At 42.0% G+C, this 25,587-nt stretch overlaps 1 protein-coding gene across 2 annotated transcripts in view; it reads right to left on the reverse strand.

Moving 5' to 3' along the window:
- Positions 1-15,147: 15,147 nt before the first annotated feature.
- The window catches only part of NUP58 (nucleoporin 58), a 61,286-nt gene continuing 50,846 nt past the window's right edge, over positions 15,148-25,587 (reverse strand). For both annotated transcript variants that reach the window (XM_045017349.1, XM_045017342.1), the window contains exon 16: positions 15,148-17,214. In XM_045017349.1, the coding sequence (XP_044873284.1) occupies positions 17,045-17,214 (170 nt within the window). In that variant the 3' untranslated portion in view covers positions 15,148-17,044. The remainder of the gene's footprint in view (positions 17,215-25,587) is intronic.

Here is a 25,587-nt window from a genome sequence, read left to right on the forward strand (position 1 = left end):
CAGGCTCACGTGTAGGAGAAGGGGGCGGTCGGCTAACCGTCGCCTCTGGTACCCTGCGCTCGGAAGCAGGGGCTCTTGGGGGCAATGGCACCCCGAGTCTTGTACTGGGCCCACGGCACCCAGAAGCCCCACTGCTGTGCCCCCTGAGGGTGACCTTGTGGGGTAGGCGGAAGGTGGGCAGTGCCGTCCACTGCGGAGGTGACCGATGCAGAGCGGGATGGCCATGGCGGTGCCGAGGCGCTGATGGAGTGCGCCACCGACCGAGGCAGACCGGCTCTGGACGGTGCCGGCTTTCACGGTACTGGGACGGTGACCGAGACCAACGGGAGCCGCGGTGCAGGGAGCTCGACCGGTGCCGGGAGCTCGACCGGGAGCCGGACCTGCGGTGCCGGGAGTGGCTGCGCGGGGAACGGTGCCGGGACGGAGACCCTTGTCGGTGCCGACGCGACGGTGATCGGGACCTGGTGCGACGCCGGGAGTGCGACCGGTACCGCGATGACGAACAGTACCGGGACTTCGACCGACGTCGAGACGGCGACCGGTACCACGATGGCGAGCGGTGCCGAGATCGCGATCGACGGGATGGTGATCTGCGGCGGGACCGGGAACGCGACCGGGAGCGTCGGTCGTGCCGTCTTTCCGGAGAGGGCGGCCGGAGCATCATGGCCGGCTTTCCTGCGGACACGACAGCCCGCACCGGCGGTGCTGGGGGCCGGAGGCTCGGTGCCTCTATGAGCTGTATTAGCTCGCGTGCCGAGGAGAAAGTCTCCGGCGTTGATGGCAGCCGGGGCTCAACCACGGTCGGTGCCGGGGAGCGTGGTGATGCCAGACTCGACGGGCCTTGCGGCGCCGGAGTCAATGTCCCGGTGCATGTCTTGTGCACGGCCACCGCAGGGGCCGCAGGTGGCGCAATTGTCTTCACTGAGTCCTCAGCGCGGGCTTTAGCAAGTGCCTTCGCCAGCTTGTGTTTCCTTGAAGGCGAGAGCGAGCGGTGCCGGGTCTTCGAAGCCGCTGGCTTAGGCTGTGGTGCCGCGGTGCCTGAGCGGCTAGGTGCCGCCGGTGCGCTCTGCACCGATGAAGTTCGCGGTGCCGGCGCGGACGGTGCCAGGGGCTGGAGCGACGCCTCCATTAGGAGTTGTTTTAAGCGGATATCCCGCTCCTTGCGAGTTCGCGGCTTGAAGGCGGAACAGAAAGAACACTTATCTGTTCGATGTCCTTCGCCCAGGCAACGGAGGCAGGCGTCATGCGGATCCCCTACTGGCATAGGCCGCTGGCACGATGCGCAGGGCTTAAAGCCCGGTGCCTTGGGCATGAGCCCGCACCGGGGGAGGAAAGGGAGGGGATACCCCCCTTAACCTTATCCTAAACCTAACTAATTAACTATGAAAAACTATCTACACTAATCACTAAACGAACTATATACACGAGAAAGTAGCGAGAGCTAGGGTTGTGGAGGACAGAGAGCACTCCACAGTTCCAACTGGCCATCACGGGCGGTAAGAAGGAACTGAGGAACGGACGGGCCGGCTGGGGTATATAACAGGCGCCATAGCGGCACCACTCCAGGGGGCGCCAGCCGGCCCGCCGGAGTTGCTAGGGTAAAAAAGTTCTGAGATGCCGTGCACGCGCAGCGCGCACACCTGACTGGAATGCATAGGAGCAATCACTCGAAGAAGAACTGGGATTGTTTTGTCTGCAGAAGAGAAGAATGAGGGGGGATTTGATAGCTGCTTTCAACTACCTGAAAGGGGGTTTGAAAGAGGATGGATCTAGACTGTTCTCAGTGGTACCTGATGACAGAACAAGGAGTAATGGTTTCGAGTTGAAGTGGGGGAGGTTTAGGTTGGATGTTGGGAAAACTTTTTCACTAGGAGGGTGGTGAAGCACTGGAATGGGTTACCTAGGGAGGTGGTGGAATCTCCTTCCTTAGAGGTTTTTAAGGTCAGGCTTGACAAAGCCCTGGCTGGGATGATTTAATTGGGGATTGGTCCTGCTTTGAGCAGGGGGTTGGACTAGATGACCTCCTGAGGTCCCTTCCAACCCTGATATTCTATGATTATACAAAAGATGTTGTGTTTGATAATTAAGTTGCTGTGTTCCTCAGCCAATAAAGAAAGCACATTAACAAAAGCAAAGTTTAATTTTTACACTTTCTATCTACCTAAGGTATTTCTATGGCCCCCATTACCACCTCAAAATCTTTAATGGGTTTATCCTCACAACACCCCTGTGATGCAGGGAATTATCTCCACTTTACAAATGAGGAGCTGAGGCTAGATCTACACAGGTGACTTAGGCTCAGCACTAAAGTTAGGTGCCCTGCTGCCTACTGGAATCTTCAGCCGTGAGTTAGGTGCCTAGCCTCCCTAAACTACATGTGGGGAGAGTTAGATGCCTAAGAATAGGATTCACAGAGGCCAGAATGCTGAGCAAGGAGCTGCCTAAACTAGCCAGGAGGAAAGGCTGAAGAAAGGGGTGGCGGCCTAGAGCCAGGAGCAGTGGAAGTGTCCTAAAAGTGTAGGGGGGAACACAGACACCCGACCCATGGCCCCACCTCTCTGTGCTTCCCTCCCCCCCCCCCGAGACCTGCCCTTGCACCTCCCATTCCCAAGGCCCCGCCCTCACACCACCCCTTCTCCCTGAGCCCCCACCCTAATGCCACCTCTTCCCCCAAGGCCTTGTTCCCATGCTGCTCTTCCCAAGACACCACCCTCCCCTCGTTCACCTTTACGGATCTCAGCAGGTGTCTTCTATCACTAGATTTCTATGGTTCTATGTGCACTGGTGGAAACTATAGGGGCTTTACTGGCCAAAACTGAGATGCCTAGAGGGTTAAATGGCAAGTGAGCAGGGGTTTTTGACTATCTAAATTTTGGACTTAGGCTCCTAAAGCTACAGTTAGGCACCTAAATCTCTCTGTAGATCTAGCACTAAGTGACTTGCTCAGTCACAGAGCAAGTCTGTGGCACAGCAAGAAACTGAATCTGGGTCTCTCAAAGCCTAGGCTAATGCTCTAACCACTAGACAAGCCTTCCTCTCTAGTTTCAAGCAGAGAGATTCATTCAAATTTATACTGACGTGAGATCACAATCAATACCTTTGTATCAAATGTAGTGAGTGGGGGCCACAAAAATAATTGCCGTCCAGTGTCTTGCCCTTGCTTACATCGAAGCATTACAACATGAGACAATGATGTTGAGGCTCTACAAATATCGCTATGCAACATCAGAACTTCCAGCTGCAATTAGCTCTCTTGGAAGGCAAAATAGCTCCTCAGCAGTGTAGGGCCGAGTACCACTGATTCACACAGCTTTTATTTACCTGATAAATCATTTCTATTATTTTACTTTGAAAGTAGGACTTTCAAGTGATTAAAAAAATTAATCACAATTAATTGTGCGATTAATTGCACCGTTAAGCAACAGAATACCATTTAAATATTTTTGGATGTTTTCTACGTTTTCAAATATATTGATTCAATTACAACACAGAACACAACGTATACAGTGCTCACTTTATATTTATTTTGAGTACAAATATTTGTGCTATAAAAATAGTATTTTTCAATTCGCCTCATACAAGAACTGTAATGCAATCTCTTTATCATGTTAGTTGAACTTACAAATGTAGAATTATGTACAAAAATAACTTCATTCAAAAATAAAACAATGTAAAACTTTAGAGCCTACAAGTCCACTCAGTCCTATTTCTTGTTCAGCCAGTCGTTCAGACAAACAAGTTTGTTTACATTTTCAGGAGATAATGCTGCCCGCTTTTTGTTTACAATATCACCTGAGAGTGAGAATGCGTTCACATGGCACTGTTGTACCCAGTGTCGCAAGATATTTACGTGCCACATGCGCTAAAGATTCATATGTCCCTTCATGCTTCAACCACCATTCCAGGGGACATGTGTCCATGCTAATGAGGGGTTCTGCTCGATAACAATCCAGAGCAGTGCAGACCGACACATGTTCACTTTCATCATCTGACTCAGATGCCACCAGCAGAAGGCTGATTTTCTTTTTTGGTGGTTTGGGTTCTGTAGTTTCCACATCGGAGTGTTGATCGTTTAAGACTTCTGAAAGCATGCTCCACACCCCGTTCCGCTCAGATTTTGTAAGGCACTTCAGATTCTTAAACCTTGGGTCAAGTGCTCTAGTTATCCTTAGGAATCTCACACTGTACCTTCTTTGCGTTTTGTCAAATCTGCAGTAAAAGTGTTCTTAAAACAAACGTACTAGGTAATCATCTGAGACTGCTATAACATGAAATATATGGCAGAATGCGAGTAAAACAGAGCAGGAGACATGCAATTCTCCCCTCAAGGAGTTCAGTCACAAATTTAATTAAACACATTTTTAAATGAGTGTCATCAGCATGGAAGCATGTCCTCTGGAATGGTGGCCAAAGCATGAAGGGGCATACAAATGTTTAGCATATCTGGAACGTAAATACCTTGCAATGCCGGCTACAAAAGTGTCATGCGAATGCCTGTTCTCTCTTTCAGGTGATGTTGTAAATAAGAAGCCAGCAGCATTATCTCCTATAAATGTAAACAAACTTGTTTGTCTTAGTGATTGGCTGAACAAGAAGTGGGGCTGAGTGGACTTGTAGGCTCTAAAGTTTTACATTGCACTCAAAAACAAAACAGTTACGTAACAAAAAAAATTCTACATTTGTAAGTTGCACTTTCACGATAAAGAGATTGCATTACGGTACTTGTATGAGGCGAATTGAAAAATACTCACAAGGGGAGAGGCAACTCTAGATTTAATTCTGAGTGGAGCGCAGGAGCTGGTCCAAGAGGTAACTATAGCAGGACCGCTTGGAAATAGTGACCATAATACAATAGCATTCAACATCCCTGTGGTGGGAAGAACACCTCAACAGCCCAAACTGTGGCATTTAATTTCAAAAGGGGGAACTATACAAAAATGAGGGGGTTAGTTAAACAGAAGTTAAAAGGTACAGTGACTAAAGTGAAATCCCTGCAAGCTGCATGGGTGCTTTTTAAAGACACCATAATAGAGGCCCAACTTCAATGTATACCCGAAATTAAGACACACAGTAAAAGAACTAAAAAAGAGCCACCGTGGCTTAACAACCATGTAAAAGAAGCAGTGAGAGATAAAAAGACTTCCTTTAAAAAGTGGAAGGCAAATCCTAGTGAGGCAAATAGAAAGGAGCATAAACACTTGCAAATTAAGTGCAAGAGTATAATAAGAAAAGCCAAAGAGGAGTTTGAAGAAGGGCTAGCCAAAAACTCCAAAGGTAATAAAATGTTTTTTAAGTACATCAGAAGCAGGAAGCCTGCTAAACAACCAGTGGGGCCCCTTGATGATCGAGATACAAAAGGAGCGCTTAAAGATGATAAAGTCATTGCGGAGAAACTAAATGGATTCTTTGCTTCAGTCTTCACGGCTGAGGATGTTAGGGAGATTCCCAAACCTGAGCTGGCTTTTGTAGGTGACAAATCTGAGGAACTGTCACAGATTAAAGTGTCACTAGAGGAGGTTTTGGAATTAATTGATAAACTCAACATTAACAAGTCACCGGGACCAGATGGCATTCACCCAAGAGTTCTGAAAGAACTCAAATGTGAAGTTGCGGAACTATTAACTAAGATTTGTTACCTGTCCTTTAAATTGGCTTCGGTACCCAATGACTAGAAGTTAGCTAATGTAACGCCAACATTTAAAAAGGGCTCTAGAGGTGATCCCGGCAATTACAGACCGGTAAGTCTAATGTCAGTACCGGCCAAATTAGTCGAAAAGAATACTTAAGAATAAAATTGTCAGACACATAGAAAAACAAATTGTTGAGCAATAGTCAACATGGTTTCTGTAAAGGGAAATCGTGTCTTACTAATCTATTAGAGTTCTTTGAAGGGGTCAACAAACGTGGACAAGGGGGATCCAGTGGACATAGTATACTTAGATTTCCAGAAAGCCCTTGACAAGGTCCCTCACCAAAGGCTGTTACGTAAATTAAACTGTCATGGGATAAAAGGGAAGGTCCTTTCATGGACTGAGAACTGGTTAAAAGACAGGGAAAAAAGGGTAGGAATTAATGGTAAATTCTCAGAATGGAGAGGGGTAACTAGTGGTGTTCCCCAAGGGCCAGTCTTAGGACCAATCCTATTCAATTTATTCATAAATGATCTGGAGAAAGGGGTAAACAGTGAGGTAGCAAAGTTTGCAGATGATACTAAACTGCTCAAGATAGTTAAGACCAAAGCAGATTGAGAAGAACTTTAAAAAGATCTCACAAAACTAAGTGATTGGGCAACAAAATGGCAAATGAAATTTAATGTGGATAAATGTAAAGTAATGCACATTGGAAAAAATAACCCTAACTATACATACAATATGATGGGGGCTAATTTAGCTACAACGAGTCAGGAAAAAGATCTTGGAGTCATCGTGGACAGTTCTCTGAAGATGTCCACGCAGTGTGCAGAGGTGGTCAAAAAAGCAAACAGGATGTTAGGAATCATTAAAAAGGAGATAGAGAATAAGACTGAGAATATCTTATTGCCCTTATAAAAATCCATGGTATGCCCACATCTCCTCACCTCAAAAAAGATATACTCGCACTAGAAAAGGTTCAGAAAAGGGCAACTAAAATTATTAGGGGTTTGGAGAGGGTCCCATATGAGGAAAGATTAAAGAGGCTAGGACTCTTCAGCTTGGAAAAGAGGAGACTAAGGGGGGACATGATAGAGGTATATAAAATCATGAGTGATGTTGAGAAAGTGGATAAGGAAAAGTTATTTACTTATTCCCATAATACAAGAACTAGGGGTCACCAAATAAAATTAATAGGCAGCAGGTTTAAAACAAATAAAAGGAAGTTGTTCTTCACACAACGCACAGTCAATTTGTGGAACTCCTTACCTGAGGAGGTTGTGAAGGCTAGGACTATAACAGCGTTTAAAAGAGAACTGGATAAATTCATGGTGGTTAGGTCCATAAATGGCTATTAGCCAGGATGGGTAAGGAATGGTGTCCCTGGCCTCTGTTTGTCAGAGGGTGGAGATGGATGGCAGGAGAGAGATCACTTGATCATTGCCTGTTAGGTTCACTCCCTCTGGGGCACCTGGCATTGGCCACTGTTGGTAGACAGATATTGGGCTAGATGGACCTTTGGTCTGACCCGGTATGGCCGTTCTTATGTTCTTATACTATTTCTTTTATCATTTTTACAGTGCAAATATTTGTAATAAAAACAATATAAAGTACACTTTGTATTCTGCATTGTAATTGAAATCAATATATTTGAAAATGTAGAAAACATCAAAAAATATTTAATAAATTTCAATTGGTATCCTATTGTTTAACAGTACAATTAAAACTGCAATTAATCACGATTAATTTTTGTAATCAATTAATTTTTTTGAGTTAATCACGTGAGTTAATTGTGATAAATCAATAGCCCTATTTGAAAGCAAACAAAAATAGCACACATATGGTCATCTACCTAACATTCATAGAGGAAAATACTAGCTAAAACAGACCAAAAAAATTCTTGCATTCTCAGCACTGCTATTTTACATAACATCAATAGTATAGTTCCAAATTTGATTTACCTTAAAAATGGTATAATGTGGCAAGGAATATTCCTTGCATTCTCAATGTTCACTTTAAACGAAGAAATCCACCATTCCATAATGGAGCTTAACATCACTATTTGAATTGGAGCTGGAATTCCATTGCTATCTATGATCCCCTGAATTTATCTAGACTGTTTTTGCTCTTGCTTTCCCCCTGTTGGCTCTGAAGCAGTATCTAGCTAACAAACACTGGAGTAAAGCAGGTACACAAAGAAAGAAGCTATGACTATGTTGGCTGCTCTTGCACTAGCAATAAGGTGGGTGGGGAGGAGAGTGATATTTCTTAAACTGAAAAGGACAAAATGAGTAGGGAAAACATTTTCAAGCTTCCAAACAGACATTATTACAAATAAAGAAAAACACAAAGTTGTTTTTTAAGAAAAGGCAATCGTGCTGAGAATACATTTATATTGCAGTCAAAGGTGTGATTGCAACATAGGTAGGCAGGCATACCCATCTAATTGAATGAGGGCAGGTAACAGCAGCAGTAAAGATGTGGTAGCACAGACCCTGGCACAGGATAGCAACCCAAGAACATACCCCGACTCCCCTGTGGACTTGTATGGGGTGGCCAGCTCACTCTAACACGTCCTCATTCACATTGCTACTGGCAGCAGCTAGATTAAAGCTGGGGGGGGGGGGTATGTCTACTTGCCCGGCAACCTGACCTTCCTTTGTGCTGTAGATATACCCTCAAATACCAGCCCTCATCCTGCAGCCCATTATGGCAAATAAGAATGGCTGCAGGATGCTAATGATCAGAGCCTATGGCCTTCTCTGTGATTTTAGCCACTAGTTGCAAACCACACATATAGCTAAGGAAAGCTGTGATTTGCACTGATAGAAAGTATCCCTGCTTGAAACCAGGCTAACTAGTACTGGTGCAAATTGTGGCTTTCGCTATCTACCCTAAGAGTAGGATTTTCAAAAGCACTCCTGTCACGTTCACTCTGCCCCACTCTAATCAATGGGAATTTTAGCATTGGAGGCTGTGTGCTGATGGCAGAAACCCGCGCTCATTCCCATTGTAGCCAAGGTCTGCTCTTCACTGGATTGCCAAGGGTGCTGAGCACAGGCTGTTTTGTTGAATTCTCTCCTGGTGGTTTAATCTTTGGCTGCCACAGCAATAGACACAACAATAGGCACCGACTCTGTGGGTGCTCTGGGCTGCAGCACCCATGGGGAAAAATTTAGTGGGTGCTCTGCACCCACCAGCAGCCAAGCTCCCCTCACTCCCCCAACCTCCTCCTCCACTGAGTGCACTGCATCCCTGCTCCTCCGCCTACCTCCCATTTCCCGCCCAGCTGCCACCAAACAGCTGTTTGGCAACGTTAGCATGCTCCGGGAGGGAGGGGGAGGAACAGGAACGTGGCACGCATAGGGGAACAGAGGCAGGGATTTGGGGAAGGAGTTGGAATATTGGCTGGGAAGGGGCGGAGTTGCAGCGGGGACTTTGTGGAAGGGGTTGGAATGGGGGCGGAGAAGGTGGGAAAAGGCAGGGCAGGGGTGGGGCCTCATTGAAGGGGTGGAATAGGGCAGGGCTCGGGGCACACGGGGGATCAAGTACCCACATGAAAAAGGGAAAGTCAGCTCCTATGGGCACAACAGGAACTAGCAGCAGCAGAAATAATGATAATAGTTGTCAGTGTTTCTCTAAAATATTTATGTTTTGATTATTTCTTCCAGACAGCCCATGGTTTCAGTCAGAAGCCACTGCTAAAGGTAAACATGCAATCAGTCAGTCAGACTTTTCTTAGTTGAAATGTATTTGAATACTACATACTGCTAAAACTCATTTACATTGCAATAAAACTGGGCATTTCTTCTGCTCTCTCTTATCCCTTGCATTTTGTTCTGTTCCCTGTGAGTGCTAACTTAGAACTATCTTCAGGTGTTGGTGTTGATTGTGAAGAGAGAGCAATGCATCTGGGAATTGTGCTTTCCTAAGCAGAAGCTTTGAGAGGAACAAAGGAGTTACTTTTTTAGACTACAGACTTTCGTTCTACAGTCCATCTCCTGATGCGGTGTGCAGCTGCTTTGCGCCACACTGCTGGTGGATGCCCAAAAGCTGGCACAGCAGGCCACAGAGAATCATCCCAGTGTAAGGGGAAGCCTGCAGCACTCAAGATCAACATAGCCCCTATGACCTTCCTGTTGCTGGCATAGGAGGCATGGCTGGAAAAAGGCAGGCATGGCTACAGCTTCCCTATCTTTTGCTGAACACCTCAGCTACAATATTGCTCCTTTAGCCACTGGAAGCTGGCATAAAATTTAGAGCAGCTTTGAGGGTGCCCTAATTTATGTTGGAGAGCTAGCCAAGAGCAGATCCTGCCCAGGAATAGGGGAGTACACTCCCTTTCCTGAGCTGTACTGTGTACACTTCAGTTGTGGCTGAGAAGCTGGTCCAATACACTTAACATGCTCTGATGTTATGAATAAATTAAGAATAATTTGAATTTAAATTGGGAAGATTCTGATCTCGGTGGTTAGAAAAGGGGACTCTGTATTAGAACACCTGGGTTTTATTCCTGACTTACTATGTTGCTATAAACAAGTCATGTAGACCTACATTTGAAAAAGCAGCAATTAATTTTGGATGCATCAGTTCTGAAGCGCTCAACTTCACACATCTATGGTTTGATTTTCACATGTGCTGAGAACCCTCCACTGCAAAGTTAATGAGAGCAACAGGTGCTCATTACTTCTGAAAACCAGGCACAAGATGTCTAAAGTCAGAAAACCAGTAACTGAGGTATCCAAAGTTAAAGGCCCTTTTGCAAATTTGGGGCAAAATCCTGGTCCCATTGAAGTCAGTGGAAGTTTTGCCACTGACTTCAATAAGCCGGGCTCACACCCTTGGCCCTTAATCTCTCTAAATTGACCCGTCTGTGAAATGAAGATGCAATATTAACTGGTTAAAAATAAACCCACTGAGAAAGTGCAGTTATTAATACATTTAAAACAATTTTTGTGGAGAAAGACATTTCTTGGGGAACTAAAATTTTATTTTTTTAATTATTATTATTGCAGGTAAGTTAATACCTGGCATGTTAGCTTTAATTCTAATCATTTAATGCATTAATTAATTTTTAATGGCAATCTTTATACCATGGATTGCAGATGTGATTGGGGACAGGGAGAGTAAAAAATAGATTTGTTTTAAGTGACCATAGTACTTCTGGAAACTGCCAAATTGAGGGCACTGGAAAATAAAGTAATCTATTTATCCATAGAATAGATACTAATATAAAACTGTCTGCAATTTAAAATTAATATGAACTGTGCCTTAAAATGTTTGCAATTAACACCACATAAATTTACCTCCCCTTTAACTAATTTAAAGGCTCCCTGCCAGTTACAAATATTAAATTAGCCAATATCACACTGAGGAATAAATGTGTCCATTAGGGACAGTTATTTACCTGTAATTCTGCTTCTCCAAGGTGATCGCCTTGCAGATTTTTCACTCCTGGTCTTTCTCTCTGTCTTATTCTACTGTAGTTGATCAAAAAACATTGAAAGCAGGGGAAGGTCTACCTATCTCTCGTTAAGGTGTGACTAGGAATGAGAATATTCCATGGATGGTGTGTGTATATAATTTAAAAATGACTTTTGAATATATACAAGCTATCAGATGTACATGCCAGAATTTTAAAACCAGGGTGGGGGGAGGAGGGAGAGCTAAAGTTAAGCTAATACTTATCTTTTCAGTATGGATTTAGGCACTAAGTAAGTAGCCTAATTTTTCAAAGGTGTTCAGTGCCACTTACTTAGTAAGGAATTAGGAGACTTTCAAAAACACCCAAGGAATTTAGGAGCATAAGCACCACCGAAAATCAATAGGACAAATGCTCCTAAACTCCTTAGGCGCTTTTGAAAATCTCACATGCCTAACTTTAAGTGCTCATTTGTAAATGTTGTCCTATACAGTTAGTAGGGGCTTATATTTCTATGCAGAAGTGCTTTCCAGTATGATGCTTCACCTCCAATGAGAGTAACTGATAATCTTGTGGTTCTAAATGAAACACAGCTATTGAAGATTACTTTGATCACTTAAACAGAACATTAAGTGAAACTCCTATGGCCCTGACCCTGCAATTGGATCAGTGTGGACAGACCCTTCTTCCCTCACAGAACCACACTGATGTTCATTCACTGAGGTTCCATGCCGGCACCAGGGTCTGCCCATACAGATCCAGCTGCAGGGCCAGGGTCCACATTTGTAACAGTGACAGTATAAATACCAAAGCTTGGAAAAAAATAAAAAAGTTTGGCTTTAATAAAGATCCCTAGAGAGAATGTATCCTTATTTGGAAGTTGAAAGTAGTAGCCAAAACTTTCAAACATGAATGCCTAAATTTGACTCCTAAATCCATATTTAGGCACTGAAATAAAGGTAGACAGATTTTCACGCAACAAATCCTACTGAGGTCAAAGATAGCTAGAAGCACTCAGCATCTTTGAAAGTCAGGCAGCTTTTACTTAGGCATCTAAATATGGAGTTCGCTTTGGACACTCAGGTTTGTCACCTTTGGCCAATACTTTTTTCTTGTAAGGGTCCTATCCAACTATGGATTATTCAAACTGTGGTTCTACAATATTTTGAATTTACCAGATTATTTATAATCTCCAGGCTATGTAATTTTTCCGAGTGTTAATTGTTTTATTTAATAGCTACTTGATTCTTGAAAAAGTGCTGAGTCCTTGTTTCTTTTTCTGCTTACACTGGGTTAACACCGTGTGTTATCAAAATCCAATCACTCTCGCTTGCTTTCATAACAATGATAAAAGATAAGCAATTCAGAGGCAGGTCTTGCTGTCACATTACAATGCCATATTAAAAACACACAGATGTGAGAAACAGGGAGTTTCTTGAACAGCAGGTACAGACTAGTCCCTGATCAGAACCGGAATTTGGATGCAATTTCACTACTTTCTAAGATGTTACTGTACTTGTGCTGGCCCAGTAAATGCTGTGCAGGGATGCCTGAGGTGAAAAGAAAAAGAGGAAAACAATTCAGATTGTGAGATTTTAGTACCATAGCAGAAAAAAGTTCTTGAGGCTGGTCAGAGAACAAAGTATCAGCTGTTAAAGGTAGATGCAACATCAGAGCACACTGAAGGCTTTGCCTGTAAGTTTCTCAACCAAAAACCTTCCTAGAAATATGCATAAATACTGAATTCTTTGAGCCCAACAGGAATCTACAAATCATAACAGCCAGCCCAGAAAAAACATACCCATATTGTTTTGATCTTCGGAAAATGATTAAAACTACCTCAAAATGGCAGATGGTGTTTTTTTGGGAAAATTCTGCCTCTAAGTGACATAGGGCATAAATTCAACTGAAAGTGAATGGGATTTGTGCTTGTTAATCACTAGAGGCTCTCGGATATATTATCTTAGGTATCTAAATTGTACATCCAAACGGTTTCTCTCTTTGCCCCCTTTTATGGTAATTGTGATTGGCTAAAAGGGTTGAACTCCTAGAGGTAGGTGGGAGGGCTGTCAGTAAAAGGCACCCAAGTACTGGATTCACATGGGACAGCTTGATCCAACCCTCCGTGACTGGTAGAAATTTTCAGAATTCCATTGTGTAAAAGAAACTATTTGTGTAAATGATCTGAAACAAAAGCTAGTGTACTATGTGACAGCAATAATGCCTTACAGGGCTTTATAAGATGTCTTTGGCAAACTGAAAAATAGTAGTCTCCTGCCACCTGGCGAAAGAAGTATTGTATTGCAAAATTGCTGCAAACCTTGAAGGGAGATGCTAAGAAGAAAGATCTTCACAGAAAAAATGGTCCCAGAACAAGGATATCTATTACTCACTTTGTGTTCCCCAACTATGTGATTAACCTGTTTCACAACAACAACAAAAAATACATTCTGTAGCCTACATTAAAGATAAAATTCCTAAAATTCCTTATTTTGTGCTTAATGTAGTACTGAAACTTACCTTGCATATTAGTTTGATTTTGGATGACAAAGAACCTCCTGTGTGCTATAAGGAAAATTTAAACATCTAAACAGCATTTATTTAGCCCCAAGCTCATAATTAGTGATCCCAAGCTGAATTTTTGAAAAACTAGACAGGATGGACAAATGATCTGGTTTCATACGGTGAAATCTTTTGTTCTTTTAAATTTGAAGTGGAGCTTTGGAAGAGGGAGGCTAGGCTGGCTCTTATGCTATGGTGGGGCTCGACATACAATGCATGGTCTAAGTCACGCTAATTCCCACTCTACAAATACAAATACACTGGGGAGGTAAATGCCTTTAATTCCTAGGTTAAAACCTAGAAGCTGCTTCTCCCAACGCTCCTATTTGGCCATTCAATATAGAGATATTAGAACTAATCACAGGAGAGCTGGCATTACTGATGCTAGATTATTTATATTGATATGGTATGACGAAAGGTTGGGGATAAATGAACAGTACAAGAGTTGTCCCTGATGAGACAAGCATAAAAAAGCAAAGCTAAAATAATCATAACCTTAACCACATTTTAAAAACATAATATGGACATAATTCAGTTTCAAAATACAACTTTAGTATTTTAACAAACATTTGACTTACATGTATATGTAAAGGGCTGGCCTTAGGTTCTAGAGGACCCTGTGAGAAGGAAGATGTGCAGAGCTACCTCCCTCTCACCTCCTCTACCCCAATTTCCAAGGGAGCACAAGAACTGGTGGGGCTGAAAAAGCCAGCTTGGCAGGAGCACAAGTGAACAACAGGGGAGTTTGGCAGGCATGGTGCAGGAACCCAGCTGGACAGGAAAGAGACAAACTGAGGAGTATGGAAGGACTGCAAGGACACTAAGGAAATGGCCAGTCTAGTGGTAGCTCTATTACTCTCTGGCTCTATTACTCTTCTGTAGTGAGAGTTACATGGACAAAATGGTGGTCTCTGGTAGTGTAAATAGGTGTAAAGGGGCCTTAACATATATGCAAATCAGGCCCTATATACATAGAGAGCTCAATCAGTTGTTAAAGTTATATACTTTCCTTTCCTCTGGTAGTTTTCTTATTTTAAAAGAAAAATTGATTAGATCAAATGTTCAAACTATTTCATTTTTAAAAGACACTTAGGCACAGCTGCTTATTGCATGATGTCTTAGCGGCATCTGTCGAATTAGCCAATGCTGCAGCTTATTTGCTTAGCGCAGTCCAAAATTCTATAGCTTTCAAAACTATTGCTGACAATGGACTATAGTACACAAAGCAAATTAACACTTTGTTTTGAAATTAAATTTACAGTGCAAAACCCCCATTCATGAGAAGGCAAGAGCACACATTGTGCTGCAGTATAGTATCATCTGCGTTCACATGCTGTGGGAGAAGATAAAGGATTATGGACAAAAGTCCTAAGATTTTAATTCAGAGATCAAAACTCAATTTTTAATAAGAGCAAATATACATTAGCCAAAATCAATCAACATGATTTTAAAGCTTTTTTTAAAATATGACATACAAGAGAACTAAGGTGACGGGACCAGATTCTGCAAATAGACAAATAATTATGACTAGGATCACAGCATTCATTTCTTTTATTGTTTTGCACAATGGTAGGTTGCACATGTGGACAAAGACAGCACACAGTTTAAAAAAATTAGTTTCACAAATTAATACAATACAAGAAAGTCCAGTGGTTCAACATTTTAAATTTAACTTTTTTTTAAAAAAGCGATAAAGAAATACAAATATCAGGATTTTGATTACAGCCCAATGCAAACCCTTGAAAAAGGTTTAAGTTGAAATGGACTTTTAAGCTTTTAATTCTGCCTTAAAAAACAAAAACGCACACACTATTAACTGCCTCCCAAAGAAAATGCTCATCTCTTAGATGCAGTAACATACAAGTGTACAAAAGTGAAAAGTTCTGTGTTCAAAACTAATATGCTTATTTCTGAACACAAACAGAAAACCCCATTTGTCAAAGGCCAGTAATTGCTGTATGCAGACATTACTTCCAGAACATACAAAACAGTACTTGACAACACTTTTACAATTGAAAGCAACTGACTTCATACTAGAAAATTATGCATAATACCTGTTTTAGAAAAAAGGTGCCTTGGTGAAAGTGACTGTGACTATTCACTTGGATGCACATTATGTACAAAACAACCTCTATATTAAAAGCTACACTTATCTCCAAACTTCCATATACACTCTGTAAGAGATTTTTCTGCTGTTTCTGTTTTAATGCAGTCTGAGCTAGAGATGCAGCCCAACGTGCCAAGATGCCATAACATGAAGTTTGCTGCACTTGTAAGACTGGTAGTTCTACTGTTACAATAGCTTACCCTCAAAGTATACTGTTTTACTTCATTCCTTGGCAGCGACGGGTGTTAACGGCAGGTAAGCAACTCTTTTTGGAGTCAATGCCAGTAGCCCTGTGTGAATCAACTCTGTTTGGAATGGTTAGCTACAATTTTCATTAGAGTGGCACAGTCTGCATCCACCACCCGCAGAGAGAAGAGACCACCGGCTTCACAACTCTCTGCCCCCAAGCAATCTCCGGAAGCCTAGCAGCCTCACAAATGAAGCCCAGCCCAGGAGAGATCTGTTTGGCAACACCAGCTGTGACAACACCTTTGTTTGAAAGTCTCTCCAGATTCCTCTTTGGAGTGATTGCTAGCTGAGGAAAGGAAAATGTTGAGGACAAACAGGCAATTAAACACTATTTGCCAGAATTATACAATAGTGAACAGTACTTCAGCTCGTCTTTAAAAAACAAGCTGCAAAAATATTACAGCCTGGGACTACTATTTGATATTCCTATGAGCATCAAGATGTGGAAGCCTGAAACATGGAAAAGTGAACACACAAAGCAAAGAAACATGGAGAGTTTTGTCTATGGGGCAAAGTTCACATGTTTTTATTATATATACAAATACATGCACACAAATGTGTGCACTGTACTGTATATATATTTATATTTACATCGATATTCACAAAGAAACACCCTGAAGTAGATTTAAAGGCCATATCCAGGAACAGAAGATATGAACTCTAGTATTTGTACTAGAATATATTTTATCTGTACAAAAAAACCAAATATGCATATATTCATATGGTATAAAGCTTATTAACAAAAAATATTCTGCTACTACCATTAGGTATAAAGCTTGTTAACAAAAAATATTCTGCTACTACCATTAGGTTAAATAGATGGTTTTACAAGATTCTTTAATAATGCAGTATAGAACATTTCTAAAACTAGAACCAAAATAAAAATACATAGATGGGTTTCTATTCACAGGAAAATAGTTGTTCAATATGATTACATTTCATATTCCAGAATAGTGAAACGTAGCAAAATTTTATAAATCTCCTGGGATGCAATTTAATTACTGCATCCATTTAGAAAAATAGACTTTTAGGATGAACAAAGCTGATTCACTTCCCCTTTCCCCAACAGTGTGTCTATCTTTTCCCTCTCTTGTTTCCAGCTGGAGGTTTCTTCAACTGAAGAAGTTGCCCTCCTGTCCCAAAACCTGTAGATGCAGGATTAGACACCCCAAATGTCAAGCCAGCCGATGCTGTGATGCCAGGATTACTGAAGTTAAACCCAGATGTAGTTGAGCTGCCAAAGCCTTGTATGGGAAGGAAAAATATTTTAAAACCAGAAGTCAGTTAAATCATAACTTCAGATTTGCCCTCACTCCAATTTACCAGGGATAGTTACTTACTGAATTACTAGTAATTACACTACTCTGAAGATATCAAAGTGGACCCACAATACTATGTCGCATTCCTAATACATTGTTTTAGATTTGCTGCACTGAGTCAGAGGCATACAGTGCTTGCACTGTAACATCTAAGTTACTATACCCTATAGGGTAATAGTTATTTCCTTTGTTATTATCTGTATTACAGTAGCATCTAGAGTTCTCAGCTGAGATTGGGGCCCTACTCTGCAAGGCACTGTGCACGTCTGTCCCTGTCTCTGCATGTTTACAATCTACCTAGACAAGCCAGACAAAGGGTGGGAGAAGTAGAGGCACAGACCAGGTGAAGTGACTGGCCTGTGGTCTCTCAGCAGATCAGTGGCATATCTGGAAGAGAGCTAACAGTCTTGTGCCCTCTTAACAAGACCACACTGTCTTCCTAATATGTGCAACACAGGTCCTAACCTAAAAGGGAAATAAGTAAACACTAAACATCCATGACAAGTTTTAGCTATTTAAAAAAGCCCTTTTGAATTAGTGCACAAAAGACAGCAAGCTTTGGAAAAAACAAAGAATAGCTCAGAAGATGTTGCTAAAGTAAACAAATGAAATCCATCAATCTTCCTTTAGACTGAAAGTGAACATGAGGAATTTTGTTCAAGAATTTACAAAATAGAACTGGTCAAATACCGTCTTGCAATAATAAGCAAGTAAAAATACCAAGTGCTGTTCACTCAGATTTGTGAGGTCATATTAGTTATGCATAGGTATTTGGACAATAGCTGGATATTTATGAAAGTGTTAGAGAATCTTAAGAGGTTCTGAAAGATTAGCATGATTTGTAACTGCAATTCATAGTAGAAGTTCATTATTCATCCTTCTCCTGTTTAACAACTTTCAGGGAGATGATGATTGAGTGCGATTGGTCACGTTAACGAATATGTGAATTAATCTATTTAACAATCATGAAAAGGATAAAAATCATTTACTGACCACAAATAATTGAAACATTAACAGAAATTAGGATTGGTTCACAAGCTATTCTCAGGCAGAAAAGGAGCTAGACCCTTAATGAGCATTATTTGTAACAAGTAGTTTAACCAGTACTAGTTACAAGTATAAAAGAGAGTCATAAAATGAAAGCATCTCCATATTCATATTCAGTATCACTGCCACAATGCTATAAATATCTGTAGGTTTGGAAAAAAACATCCTAATTTACTTCCAAAATATGCCTCATTTGAGTCGCAAAGTTATCTATGTCCTACACAAATTTGATGTCCTCTCACTTCTATTATTGAAAATTATTTACATCAGAAATAAAGAATCATGAAACTCAGTTTCAAGTTATTTACACTAAAGGAATGAATCCTACAGCACTTTAAGACTTGTGCATAAATAACTGTGCAAACACTTCAATTTGGACCTTTGTCCATCACCTGGGTGCTTCATGCCAAATAGAAACATGCATAGGTACAAATGCTATACTGGCCTCTTCAAGAGTTACACAAATAAAACTCATTTCCTACACCTTGATTGTAACCCATTATGATAATTCAGTTACTGCCTATGCAGATCCTCGCTCTTGGGATACCACTCTTGACTCATGATTTATTTTGAAGATTTCCATATGTTGCAATATTTCATGTACCTGCTTCTTGATGCAGAAATTGTTATGCAGGAGGTCAGACTAGGTGATCATAATGAACCCTTCTGGCCTTAAAAATTATGAATATATGGAACAGTAAGAATTAGTGAAGTACTAATCCCTAATTCAACTGCTTTTTCATATCAAATTAGAAATATGATCAAGGAAATGCAATGAATATGATTAGACTTTAATAATGTATTCAGTGAAACTTTTGTTTGATTTAACTCTGCCAAAAGGATTAAGCCATATGCAAAATGTATTTAAAAAACCCAAAACCCTATCAGATGAACCAGATAGCTCTCTTTTTGCTATAATTGCAGATTTGGTGAAAAAACCTTCACTGTGCACACAACTGATCTTTCTTTTAAGAAAAGAATACCTTACAGTAACCGTGGTTCTTTGAAATATGCATGTGGCACTCTAGGACTACCATATGATTCCTGTGCATGATATTGCAATCTCCGAATAGCAATGTATGTTGAGCCATGCTGCAATGTACAATGTCCTCGTGGCCCCCATCCAAGACCATCATGGACAAAGCAGTCACAATCATCCCTCAGTTCCTTCAGAATCCGTGGTAATGAGGACTCTAAAAAAAATGGCGATGAAGGGCGGGTCCTGGGATGCACACGGATGACACCACCACAAAGACTCCAGTTACAGTAGATTGAGTAACCCGCCTTTCTTCAGGTATGTGTGTGGATCTCACTTTAGGTGCCCCATCTGGAAGGTGAGATAGAGGAGCTCTGACTACCACTGATTAAAAGGTGATTGTAACACTTTGCTGCCAGATTTGTCATCTGATCTTGTGGCCAGGTCATGGGCATAGTGTAACAAAAGGAAAGGGATCACTCGAATAACTGTCTTGCAGATTACAGATGTAGGGATATTTCTGAAGCATGCAGAAGAGGCAGCTTGTGCGCTAGTGAAATGAGCTGTGATGTTTAGAGGAAAAGGTGTACCAGTCATGTGAGAGACTGAAATACACTGGTTAATCCATTTAGATATCCTCCTGGAAGAAGTGGTGTGCCCCTTAAAAGTGCTACTTATGGGGAGGTCTGCCTAAAGGGCTCTGCCCTATCAAGATAATATAACAATGCTCTTGAAACATCCAAGTTGTTGATTTTCTTTCCTCCTTTTCAACCCTCCCCCCCACCCCCCTGCAAGACTATGGCTTTTGGAAAGAAAATGGAAAGATTAACATATTGATTCAAATGAAAGTCTGACACAACTTTGAGAATAAATTTGGGAGGAAGTCTCAACACCATCTAACCTCTGTTTAATGTTGTGTAAGGAGAGCTGGCCATGAAAAGGTCTTATTTTACTGATCTTCCTGGTTCATGCAATGGCAACCAAAACAGGCCATCTTGACAGCAAGGTAGTGTGGACTGCATTCAGAGAGAGAATTTCCATTAGGTTTGTAGGAACAATAGTAAAATACCATACCAGCTAACAGGTAAGTATATAGTAACCGCTTTAAAAAGGGGGGCAAGGGAGAGAAAATAAACATGACTGTATTGGAGAATGGCATGCGAAGCTCACTATAAGGTGGACCATAATTGAATTAAGAGTCCAAAGTGTTTCAAATACAAAGTAAAATCAAGGACTTTAGGTATAGGAGCCTCCATTAGGTCAAGGTTGTGTGGGGCTGCCCAAACTGAAAATCTTTCCCATTTACAGGAATACATTTTACTTGGGGAATGCTTTCTGCTTTGCAGTAGGATCTTCTGTACTTGTAGAGAACAGTAAATCAATAGCACTCAACCCGCCAATATCCAGGCTCAGATGTAACAATTTCAGGTCTGGATTTAGTATTTGACCTTGATTCTTTGATACTATGTTTGGACAGTCTGAAAGTGGTATTGGATGCTGAATAAATGTCTTGAGGAGATCTGTTAGCCTGAATTGTCTCGGCCAATATGGAGCTATCGGGATCTGTATGAATTTTGCACATCACTTTAATGCTCAAAGTAATGGGTGAAAACATGAGTCTTTGATCTCATGGTACACGAAAAGTGTCTCATGTCCCCCTTGCAGCAAAAGGCTGGACACTGTGCTGTTTGATGACACAAGTCTATAATGGGATATTCCCATTGGTGAAATATTGACACGATGGAGTTCTTCAGAGATCATTTTTGGTTGGTAATGGATTGGCTGATTAGGAGGTCTCAATCATTGCCAACTCCTAGAAGATGAAGAGTTACTTGGGTTATCCTCTGTTGGCACCACGTCCATAACTTTCATTGCCTCCTGACACAGGAGTGATAAGCAAGAATCTCTTTGCTTGTTTTATATAAATGTATTGCTGATGATACTGTCTCTGAGAATCTGAATCGTGGAATTCTGTAAAATAGGTATGAATGCAATGCACGCTAATCTGACTGCCCGTAATTCTAAAACGTATATGGGTGGAGTCATACTTTTTAGGGACCAAATTCCTTGTACATGGAGTTGGCCAAGATGTGCCCCACCTGTTCTTGATGCATCTGTGATCAGTATCTTTGTAGGAGGAGGGGTGGAATGCTCTTAAGGTCTGACCTTCCATTCAGTTCTGATAAAATGTGAGCAGGGATCATAACTTTCATACCCATTTGATTTCTCCTGGGGTGATAGACTTTAGCCAGCTCTGTAATGGGCATAGGTAAAGTTTGGCTAGTGGTGTCCCATACATGCCAAACTGATATGTGGCCAATAAGTTTGAGGCAGTTTCTTATTGCAGTTGATGGATTTGTTTTGATACTGGTAATGATCATTTGGATAGACAGAACTTCTTCCAAAAAGGTCTAGTTTATTTGGTTCTTCATCTTTTGGAGGGTTTAGATTTCTTGTGGGCAGAAGAGAGACCATTAATGAACCTGGAATTGGGTGGTTATAAAATTGTCCCTTTTGGGGTAACTGATACTCCTTTTCCATTCTTTAAGCAGTTTGAAGCAAAGTTGTTGACACCTGATAGAGTCTTAGCTGGTTCTAAGATGCCCTCATTAATTGACAGTGCTATTCTGGCAGGAGCAGAAGAATGCAGCATATCTGAAAGCTTGGGAGCGTCTCCTTCAATTATTAAAGTCTCTGTTTTGAGGATCTCAGCTGTATGAGAAAGCAGCCTCTGGAAGGCTCTAAAATCACCTGGGACTGGTACAGGAAACAAGAGTGTTTCACTGGGAGAAGATAATGACTGGTCTCAGAGGATGAAAGGTGTTGCTCAGAGGGCTCTGGACCTGAATGTTTCTCCTGTGAATGCTAGTCTTGCTCCTCCCTGTCTACAGATGGGGGTGTGGTACAGAAAGGGACCATGGCCTGTGTTTTATTGAGTGGTAAGATGGAGACCAGCTCCTGAATACTAGATGGAGGTCCTCAGTATGCCCAATAGGACCAAAAGGGATCCACCTGGCTCTGGTAATGCTGATCAGACCATTGCCATGCCTGAGGTGGATGAGTCAAGGCTCTGAAGTGAGCATCCCTGGTTTGTAGGGCAAGGCCTTCTCCTGGTCTCCATGACTGAAACTGCTAGACGGCAGAATGAAGGTGTTCCCCAGTGAAGGAGAAAAAGAGAAAGCTTTCTCAAGAGGTGGCACTGATCTTGAGGAGGACTCAGTACCAAGAGACCAGAGGTGTGTACGAGTGCCCACCATAGTGACATTGATGTGGAATGTGGTGCCAGAGACTTAGCTTCTACCTTTAACCATTAATTAAGGCTTCTATTGGGAGTGTCAATGTTGATAGCTTCCAGCATTGTCACGAGTAAGCACAGAAGGTGCCCTGTACCTTTTCAGTACTGAGCCAGAAATTGAGTTGGTGTCATTTGTCTTTGGGCGCAGTCCTCCAGTCCCAGCAAAGAGAATGAGTTTCTAAATGTCTCCTTTGGACAGAGGGGGATTGATGTTGGGAGTAATATTCATTTGTCTGTTTAGATATATTCATTGCCTAGAGAAGGCAATACCAGTCTTCAGTGCCATGGTGGTAACCAATACGGAGGTAGTCTTCAATGGTCCTATATTATTGCCTGACAGTGCTGTGGACTTCTTCCCAGTACTGACCTGGGGTGCTGTGTGCTGGCTGGCAGGGGCACTGGATGACTGGGATTTAGGAACAAGGATTCACCCCAAGATCGGGATCTCAAACACACGGCCCGCAGTGTTATTTGTTGTGGCCGCAAGCTCCCCTCCCCCACCACCCCCAGTCCTCTGCAGCGAAATTTATGGTAACATCTTAGGGAAGAGGAGTCAGGTCTAAACTCAAGAGCTGCAATAATGGCACATACGTGCTCCCCTAGACCCAAACCACCCTACTGACTCTGATTTAAGAAAAAGCTGCAGAAACAAAATACAATTCTCATTACCTAGGACATTCGCAAGGTTCTATAAAACAATGGTCTCAGTGCTGAAGTATTGCAAACAGTGCCTGGGGAAGAGGACTGACAAATGTCAGATTCTATTTTTTTTTTTTAATAAGTGTATCCAAGCCCAGTTACTCCATAAAATAAATCTATACTGTAAAATCACATTCAATCCAGAGGCCATTTTACACAGGCAAGGATTAATGTAATTTATACACTATCAAAGTTATCTGGAGATTTGATTTCCATAATCTCTTCAATTTAAATGATATTGTTTAGATTTGCAATATGGTTTAAGTGATTCATAACATTTCCTTATTGATCTCCCAGTTCAGAAACGCTTTTGAACACATGCTTAAAGTTAGGCATATGTTTCAGTTCCTTGCCGAATCAGGGTTTTAATGAACACTTCTGCTTTGTAACACAAATCTTTAAAGTACCGCATGCCTTAAACCTTTTATACCATTCATTTAAAAATGTTTAATAGTAGAGTAACAACGTTGCTTATGAAGATTAAGCAAGTTTTGCACTTAGCAGTAATTCAATGGGAAAAAAGGTTACTAACCTTCTGTAACTGTTGCTTTTGTGAGATGTATTGCACATGTCCATTCCATGTGTGTGCACGCCCTGAGCACACTCACTGGAAGTTTTCCCTCAGTGGTACCCACCAGGGCAGCTTGAATGCCCTCTGGTGCCATGCACATATAGCACCATTATAAAGTGCCCAGCCAACTCTGCACCCTCTCAGTTTGTTCTTTCTGGAAAATGCCAATGCAGAAGGGCAGGAGGGTGGGTCATGGAATGGACATGTGCAATGTATGTTGAAGAGCAACAGTTATAGGTTAGTAACTGTTTTTTCTTCTTTGAGTGATTGCACATGTGCATTCCACTCTAGGTGACTCCAAAGCAGTTGAATAGGTGGAGGGATCAGAATTCATGGACATACTAACTGCAGGACAGCTCGACCAAATTTGGCATCATCCCTGGACTCCTGAGTGATGGTATAATGGGAGGAGAATATGTGCACCGATGACCAGGTCACTACTTTGCAAATATCCTGAGTAGGGATCTGTGACTGGAATGCTGTTGCTGATGCTTGCAACTGTGTGGAATGAGCAGTCAGGTAAGCTAGTGGCAGAACACCTGCCTGGTCATAACAATTATGAATGTATGAAGTGATCCAGGATGAAACTGTCTGTGAAGAGACTGGGAGACTCTTCATCATATTAGATACAGCTACAAACAGTTGGGTAAATTATTGGAACAGTTTAGTCCTTTCTATGTAGAAAGTGACAGAGAGCATCTAACATCCAATGAGTGAAGATATGGTTCCTCCCTATTTACATGTGGCTTCGGGTAGAAGACAGGTAGGTAGGTAGATTGCCTGATTGCTATGAAATTGCTAAACACTTTTGGGAGGAAACTGGATGAGGACATAAATGCACCTTATCTTTAAAGAAGACTGTGTACAGAGGTTCTGATGTGAGGACATGGAGATCCGAGACCTTTCTGGCCGAAGTGATGGTCACTAAGAAAACCACTTTCCAGGAGAGGTATAATAAACAGCAAGTTGCCCAAGATTCAAACTGTGGTCCCATAAGCTTTGATAGATCAAGTTCAGGTCCCAGGGAAGAACAAGCTCTCTTACTTGATGGTATAACCTTTGTAGGCCCTTGAGGAATCAACCAGACATGTCATTTGAAAACATGGACCGGTTATCCACCCAATAGTGGAAAGCCGATTTTGCTGCAAGGTGAATCTTGACAGAGGAAATAGCTAAGCCTTGCTGCTTCAGGTATAATAGATACTCAAGAATTTCTTGTAAGGATGACTGTGTGGGTGAATCCCTGCATTGGGATGCCCAGACAGAGAACCGCTTCCACTTTGAAAAGTAAGTATCCCTGGTGGAGCTCTTTCTACTACCTAATAGGACCTGATGAACTTGCTGTGGGCAAGCCTGCTCTCTGGGATTTAGCCATGGAGCTTTCAGGCTGTTAGGTGAAAGGAGCTCAGGTTCAGATGGAGCAGCCGATTGTTGTCCTTAGAGATCAGGTCCAGGTGTAACGGAAGCGGAATGGGGTCATCACTGAGAGGCCTAGCAGAGTGGAGAATCAGTGTTGATGGGGCTATGCTGGGGCTATCAGAAGAACTCAGACCTGGTCCTGGGTCATCTTTAGCAGTACTCTGTGCATGAGCGGGATAGAGGGAAAAGCATAATAAAGGCGTCCTGTCCATGATATCAAAAAGGCGTCCATGATAAAATTTGGACTGTGACCTCACTGGGAGCAGAACTGGTGACACTTTCTGTTGTACC

The sequence above is a fragment of the Mauremys mutica genome, chromosome 1 (genome assembly GCF_020497125.1).
Source record: "Mauremys mutica isolate MM-2020 ecotype Southern chromosome 1, ASM2049712v1, whole genome shotgun sequence".
NCBI lineage: Eukaryota > Metazoa > Chordata > Testudines > Geoemydidae > Mauremys > Mauremys mutica.